At 37.1% G+C, this 8,254-nt stretch overlaps 1 protein-coding gene across 1 annotated transcript; it reads left to right on the top strand.

The window, feature by feature from the left end:
- The first annotated feature begins 982 nt into the window (after positions 1–982).
- On the top strand, positions 983–2,357 carry LOC120171373 (putative cyclin-D6-1). The gene is made up of 4 exons (XM_039179083.1): positions 983–1,139; positions 1,224–1,611; positions 1,682–1,812; positions 1,904–2,357. The coding sequence occupies exons 1-4, from the start codon at positions 984–986 to the stop codon at positions 2,180–2,182; spliced, it is 954 nt and encodes a 317-aa protein (XP_039035014.1). The 5' UTR covers position 983; the 3' UTR covers positions 2,183–2,357.
- The last annotated feature ends 5,897 nt before the right edge of the window (positions 2,358–8,254 follow it).

The following is an 8,254-nucleotide window of genomic DNA, read 5'->3' as shown; positions in this document are numbered from 1 at the left end:
ATTGTATCTTTCATATTATGGACTATGTAATTAAGGTTTATTTTACATCTAGATAAATAAAATATATGGAAGTGGTTTGTCCGGGGTACTATTTCAAAGTTTAAAGTATAAATGATTATTTATTTCTCTGTATATCAATTGTGCATTTTACCAAAGTAGTCCACCGGTGACAGCTAGCCTGCCATGATATATAATTAAAGTAGGTCCACGGTAGATTACCCACAGTAATTATTGCATGGCTAATTTAATTTTGTAAATAGGACCACAATTGGAAAATTAAATATTTGAAGATTTTCACCTGAACTTGGGTTTCTGATGCGAAATTAAACACAACTTATTAACTTGTTTTTATGATAGGAGGACCCGCTTACCAATATTAATTAAAGCGTTGTTGAGTACTGGCCGCTGAATATCGAGAGTAAAAAATGCCACCAAATTGGGTGAAATATTTTAAGCTTAAAATTGTAGTAGTTATACCAATACTATATACGTGGACAGTAAAGTTTTGATGGTTTTACGAGAGAGCAATAAACAAGTTTGTTGATCACTTAACAATGAAGAAAATGGCCTACTAACTACTTTTGAAGGGTTTTTTTATTCCCTCCGGTTCTGAAGTTTCGTCCTGTTTAATTTGGACCAACCTGTATCGCATATTTAGTTTTGGTGAATGAATCTTTCGGTGGAGATTTTCTGCACACAACAACTAGAACTTGAAACCTTACTTAAACGATATCCAACTGCTTATCACTTAAACCAACTCGTTGATAACACTGGCCTACTAACTTCTAACCGTAATATTTTAAGTTTAAATTAAAATAATATTTGTTTAAATTAAAATAATTAACGGTGGATCCAATGTAACTTAAGCAGCAGTAAACTTTCTCTCACTTCTTTTAACAGTGGAATTTGTATATATAAAGATTGCTGAGCTCTGTCCACTGCCACTGGGCTGACCTTTAAGGATTTAATTCTGCAACCAATTCATGGAGTTGGATCTTGAAAACCCTTTGTTAAATTTCAAGTCTTCCCTCTTCCAGGTTGAATCCGATCATATGCCCACACAGAATTACATAAACACTCTGGAAGGTTGTCGTCTTCATATTTCGCTCAGACGAGAAGTTATCTCTTCAATCTCACAGGTATAAGTATTCAAGTAACTCGATAGCCATGTTACTGTGTGTTCATTTTCACTGATGCTGGATTTGCTTTCTGGTTAGTTTCAGTTTTCTTGCAAGCTAGGTCCCTTTTCATCGTACCTTGCTGTCAATTATCTTGACCGATTCTTATCAAGCCATGGAAAACTGGGGCTGCAGCAACCTCAGACATGGGTTTTGAGACTTGTTGCAATCTCTTGTGTCTCTTTAGCTGCAAAGATGACCGGAGCAGCGTTCGCTTTCGTCGACTTTCAGGTAGATGGGGGCTTCGTGTTTGATGCACTGACAGTAGAGCGAATGGAGTACTTGATCTTGGGGGCATTAAAATGGCGACTGCGTTCGATTACTCCATTCTCTTTCGTCTCATTTTTCATTTCATTGTTCAAGCTCAAAGAAGTTGCAGTAATTCATGCCATTAAAGCTCGTGCTGTTGAAATCATCTTCAAAGCTCAAATCGGTATGTTGGTCTGCTTCGCTAAATATGCCAAAATCTGTACTTATACTTAGCCATTGGGCGTAATTAACAGATACAAAGCTTTTGGAGTTCAAGCCATCGATAGTTGCAGCATCGGCACTTCTCTCTGCTTGCCATGAACTTTTTCCCTTGCAATTCCCCAGCTTTAGAAAAGCAATTTCCAGTTGTTCATATGTAAATAAGGTAAATAATATAGTTTTCCATTGCACATTGCTTTGAACATGAAGATCATGACTCCCCCCCCCCCCAGGGGTTAACAGCTAATTGGCTGCAGGAAAACATGATAAAATGCTTCAATTCGGTGCAAAAGATAGCCAAGGAGGGCTACGGGTCAATATTAGATATGGTTTCGAAATCCAACACGCCGGACAATGTGCTTGACCGGCATGTTTCCTGTTCGGGAAGTGAAATGAGCACCGCCAGTGCAACCACCGTAACTTCCATAACACAGAGAGACATAAAGAGAAGAAAAAGTAATGATTACGGAACAATTATCAAATGCTCCACTTCTCTCAGGTCCAAATCAAAAGTTCTAATCCATGGACCATTGTAAGAGTGACAAATAACCATAGCACTAGCTTTCTTTCTGCAAATAACAGAGGAACAGAACAAAAAAGAACTGGGAAAATGAAGATGAAGGAATGAGTTCCAGAGATGAATATGGGAGCTCGCAGTTTCGTTCATTGCTACTGGCTATGGTATGCCCCAATCTCTACTGTTTGCTTGAAATGGAGGGAGGAAAAACCAAAAGATCGAATTTTGCTTCCTTTTGAGTTTTTCTTCTTCTTTTTCTGTGGTCTGCCATTTTGCTTTTAGGCTGCAGACAAAGACAAAAACATAGGAAGCTGCTTGTGCTCTTGGAGGTCTGCATGAAATAGACGTCGTCTCCAATCTCGTGTGTCGTAAAGTATAATACGTACTTCTTTAATCACAAAAACAATAAAATTATTTCAATTGTTGTATGTGAAAGAAGGTTCGTGGAATGTGTTCTGTTCACTGTCTGGGGCCTACTGCCATGTTAGCGACAGTGATTAACTGCAAAATTCCAAACCTCTGCAATCAACATACTGCGCAGTTGCATGGAAGCCGAGAGAAATGAGGGGGGGGGGGGGGAGAACTCTAAAGGCCACAATTATACATATTGATATAACTTGCCACAATTATACATATTGATATAACTTACCATAATAAATGAGCAACATCGCGCCAACGGCTCCCACGGTTTGACTCGAAATCATGAGCTGAAGTTCATAAAAGCTCGTAAAGACTCAAAATTAAAAAAAACTTAAACTTAACTCGATTAAAGCTTTAAACTCAAACCTGAACATTCAATACATGAAAACCTTATATTGTATTTTTTTTAAAAAAAATCAACACATAAATGTTAATATTAATAATAGTTTATTTTTTTTAAAATAAAATCTTAATATATTATATTTTCGAGCTGCTCGCTCACGAGCTTTTCGAGTCGATTATCAAATAACTCATTTCGGCTTGTTAAGAATTCGAGTCGAGTATTTATCGAGTTTTGACCGAATCGATTTCAATTAGCTCGCGATTTGTCTTGTCTCATTTACAGCCCTAGTCCTTGGTGCTGAATCCTTGACGCCTAATGTTTTCCTTCAAACTGTTATCATTGAATTGATAGTCGATCATTTTTCTAAGATTTTATGTTAAAAGAATAATTTTTAAAATTTTAAGAGAGACGAAAATATATTATCATCAGAAAATATATAATTATTTGAAATTGTTAGAGAGACGAACCTCCTATCTGCTCTGCCTCAATCTATCTCAGGGTGCAAGATGTCACAAATCACAACCTCACCTGCACAGTTACGAATAATGATCCCCGGAGTGGCTAAATGTAAGGCACCTAGAAAGCCCGCCTCAACACTAGACTTACTAAATTATAAGCACGAGCCACGGGGGACCGTAGTGGTGTTCTGTGTCCCTCTCATGCAACGCTTTGTCACGAGCATTCCAGAAAACTAAAAATTATCCGATTAGTCAGTCAATTATCGAGTCTATTCTTTTTTAGTCATTAATTAAAATTCTTGTAAATTTAATTGATAACGTTACAAATTATTTATGTTTAATCACCGGCTGTTAAGATGATAGTAAAATTGTTGATGTGAATGTTTATAAATGAACGTAATATTTAGTCTTAAACATATATACAATATAACAATTTGATCTTAATTTTAAATAATTTAATAAACTTAACTCTTCATATTTATAAATTTTAACAATTTAGTCCGAAAAACTCCTTCACACTTAGAGCGCCAGGTCCTGACCGATTTAATATGGATTTTTTAAAGAAATTCTGGCATGATCTAGAAAGCGAAATTATGAGCATCTTCGTCGATTTTTTGAGAGGAAAAGTGTCTGACCCTTCATTTCAATTATCCTAAAGAAGCCAAACGCTGAGTTTGCGGAGGATTTCAGACCAATTTCTCTACTGAGCAGTATTTATAAAATAGTGGCCCAAGTTATTTCCAGAAGGCTATCAGGGTGTATAATTGAGGTCCCTGGCGAACCACAATTTGCCTTTGTAGCCTGGAAATAAATTTCTGATTGTGCTCTAATAGTAAACGAAATTATAGACGATCTTTCTAAAAGAAGAAGAGAAGCGGTGATTTTAAAAGCTGATTTTAAAAAGGCATACGACTCGTGGATTGGAAGTTTCTCGATTTGATAATGTCGAAGATGCGTTTCGGAAGTATGTGGAGGAAATGGATGAGTCTGTCTCTCTCAATCGCTTCTATCTTTGTGTTGATAAACGGATCGCCTTCAAGTAACTTCAGGATAAATACAGGACTAAGGTAAGGCTGTCCACTAGTCTTTCTTATTTAATCTTGTCGGTGAAACCTAGGGATGGCAATAGATCTTGGATTCAATCCGAATCTGTAGATTTAGATTTGTTTTATAGGGTATGGATTCTAAAATTTTATACCCGATAGATTCAGACTGAATCTAGCTCCTCTGATTAAAGTACAGATCCGGATCTGGACTTAACATTGAGATATTAGATTTGTACTAATTTTCCCGTTTATAGAAAATCTCACATTTGATTTTAATATATTTATTTTATAGAGGGAGATGCATGCGTTCTTATAGGATTGAGTTCTTATAGATTTTAAATTCGACTTGCGACAATAGAATGTTTCATGATCTATATATTTTTTAATGTTTGTATTATTCAAAAGACATTTGTGTAATTGTGTGGAGTTTTTTTGAGACTTTAGTTTATCGTTTTTTATTTTATTACTAGTTGTATTGAAATTAATATTTCCTCAATTGGAGATGTGATATGAAATTAGTCAATGTCAGTTTTATTACGTTAAAAATACGTCGAATGATCGTTTTTTAACATATACGTTTTAGACCTAGATCTATGAGATCCGTTGAATTTGGATCTGGGTCTTGATATTCTAGACCCGCGGATCTACTGGAAGTCAAACTCTTGAACAATCACATGTGCATCCAAACTTAACAATAAAAAAAAATATGTCGGCAAGATTTAAGGTGGTCCCATAAATCACAAGTGTGGCAGCAATAAAACAAATGGCAGCAGCTACAAAAAAAACAAATTGAAGATAAGCACAAGCAAATTCAATCACGCGGCTAGAATATTTTAGAAACAAACATGAGGCGGCAACGAGAAATTGAGAAGCATCCAGAGTAAGTTAAGTCGGTTTAGTTTTCCTATATATACGTGTAATTTGTAGCAAAGGGTGTGTGTGTGAGTGAGAAAAGCAAAGTACGAGTGGGAGAAAAAATTAGAGAAAATTGAGAGAGCTTAGCAAAGCATAAAATAGTGAGGTTGTGTTTGTAAACTAGCCGCAGCTAGTATTGCAGTATTGTAATATTGAGAGTGTCGTTGTAAAATATTTTGTTTCGTATCAATAAAAATTTCTGAGAGTTATAAATTATTGTGAGCTCATCTACGCTTCCAGCAAGTGGCCTCAGCGCCAGGTTCGAGTTCAACGTGGTGGAGAAGATGACCAACATGATTCAACCACAAATCCCGAGATTGACAAAGACAAATTATGGAAATTGGAGCATTCAAATGAAGGCGTTACTAGGCTCCCAAGATTGTTGGGATATCATCGAGGATGGTTACACCGAGCCTGAAAATGCAGCAGCAGAAGCAGTCCTGGCCAATGAAGAAAAGAAGGTATTGAAGGAATCCCGGAGAAAAGATAAAAGAGCGTTGTTCTTTATTTTTCAAAGGAGTAGACGAATCTACCTTTGAAAAAATTTCTGATGCAAAGACCGCAAAACAAGCATGGGAGATTTTGCAAAAATCTCTACAAGGTGCCGAAAAAGCAAAGAAGGTACGCTTACAAACTCTCAGAGCTGAGTTTGAGATGCTAAAATGAAAAATACAGAAAATATCGATGATTATATTAGCCGTGTGAAAACGGTCGTAAATGAAATGAAAAGAAATGGCGAATCACTCGACGATGTTAGAGTGATGGAAAAAATTTTGCGGTCATTAACACGAAAATTTGATTACGTGGTGGTGGCAATCGAAGAATCAAAAGATTTATCCCAGATATCGATCGATGAGCTTGTGGGTTCACTTCAAGCCCATGAGCAGAAAATAACACAAAATGAAGATTCTGAAAATTTGGAGCAAGCTCTACAAAGCAAGATGAATGTCAACGAAGGAAAAGCTAGCAGCAGCTACACACAAGGACGAGGAAATCGTGGTGATTATCGTGGAAGATATAGAGGAGGACGAGGAACTCGTGGACGTGGTGGTCGATCATATAGCACCGATCAAATGAGTGAAAGCAATCCAACATCAGGTCGTGGACGAGGATTCAGAGGCCGAGGTAGGGGCAGATATCAACAAGGAAGTAAATTCCAGGTACAATGTTATAATTGCAATAAGTATGGTCATTATAGTTATGAGTGTAGATCTGCTCCTAAACAAGAAGAAAGAAATGACGTAGCAGCAGCTGAAGAAGAAAAAATTGAAAAATCTCACGTATTCCTCACTTATAAAGGAAATGAAGAATTCAAGAAAAATATTTGGTATCTTGATAATTGTGCCAGTAACCATATGTGGTCAAAGGGAATTGTTTGTGAAATTAGATGAAACAGTCCGTGGATGAGTAACGTTCGGAGATGACTCGCACGCAGAAATAAAAGGAAAAGGCAAAGTCATGATTACTCAGAAAAATGGAGAAAAGAAATATATTTCAGATGTTTATTATGTACCTGCTTTGAAAAGCAATATCATCAGTCTTGGTCAACTCCTGGAAAAAGGATATGAAGTGCAGATGAAGAATCGCTCGCTCGCCATCAAAAATAAAGAAGGAGAATTGATAGCCCAAGTTGATATGACTCGAAATCGTCTCTTTACAATTGATATCGAGTCAGGAGAAGTAATGTGCATAAAGACCGCGATCAAAGATGATTCATGGCTATGGCATCTAAGATATGGACATCTTGGATTTTCTGGATTGAAGCTGTTGTCAAAAACAAGCATGGTGAAAGGACTACCAGAGATCAACCCTCCAAATCAATTATGTGAGGCTTGCATCAAAGGGAAGCAACATAGACAAAGCTTTGAAGTTGGTAGATCCTGGCGTGCCCAAAGACTGCTGGAGATAGTACACACAGATATAGCCGGTCCTTTTGACATACCATCACTTGGCGCTAACAGGTACTACCTAACTTTCATTGATGATTTTAGTAGAAAATGTTGGATTTATATCTTGAAAGAAAAGTCAGAAGCGCTGGAAAAATTGAAAGAATTTAAAGCAATGGCGGAAAAACAAAGCGGTCAATATTTGAAGATACTCAGATCAGATAGAGGAGGCGAATATACATCAAAGTTATTTGAAGAATTCTGCAAAGAGCATGGTATCATCCATCAGCTGATAGCCAGATACACGCCACAACAAAATGGAGTTGCAGAAAGGAAGAACCGCACAATCCTGGATATGGCGAGAACCATGATAAAAGGTAAGCAACTACCGAGAAATTTCTGGGCTGAAGCAGTTCGATGTGCAGTTTATTTATTGAACCGATGTCCAACAAAAAGCGTGAAGTATATGACGCCAAACGAAGCATGGAGTGGACAGAAACCAGGAGTTGGACACCTCAAGATTTTGGATGCATCGCATATGCCCATGTTCCCGAACAGACCAGAAAGAAGCTTAATGACAGAGGAGAAAAATGTATTTTCATTGGCTATGATGAAAGAAGCAAAGCTTACAGATTATATAATCCTCTTACAAAGAAGATAATAATTTCAAGAGATGTCGAGTTCGATGAAGCAGACTATTGGAGATGGAGCGAAGAGGAAAAGAAAGTTGAAGGACTATTTTTTGAAGATAAAGATGGTGATCTTATCAATCAAGATGAACAAGATGATGATCAAGATCCTCGACAAAATCTACCATCGTCGTCAAGCAGCAGCAGCGATGCCAGCAACATAATAGAAGATCGTGAAACACCTCCCACAGAACTTCGAAGATCCACAAGAGAGAGAAGAATGCCAGAAAGGTACAACGATTATGAACTAAATAATGTTTCACTTTTCTGCTTGCTTGTGAACAGTGATCCAATAACATACGAAGAAGCGGTTGAAGATGACAAATGGAGGAAT

Source organism: Hibiscus syriacus, unplaced genomic scaffold (genome assembly GCF_006381635.1).
Source record: "Hibiscus syriacus cultivar Baekdansim isolate YM2019G1 unplaced genomic scaffold, ASM638163v2 tig00111833_pilon, whole genome shotgun sequence".
NCBI lineage: Eukaryota > Viridiplantae > Streptophyta > Magnoliopsida > Malvales > Malvaceae > Hibiscus > Hibiscus syriacus.
The sequence above is the reverse complement of the archived record's forward strand: the minus strand, read 5'-3'. Positions and strand labels throughout refer to the sequence as shown.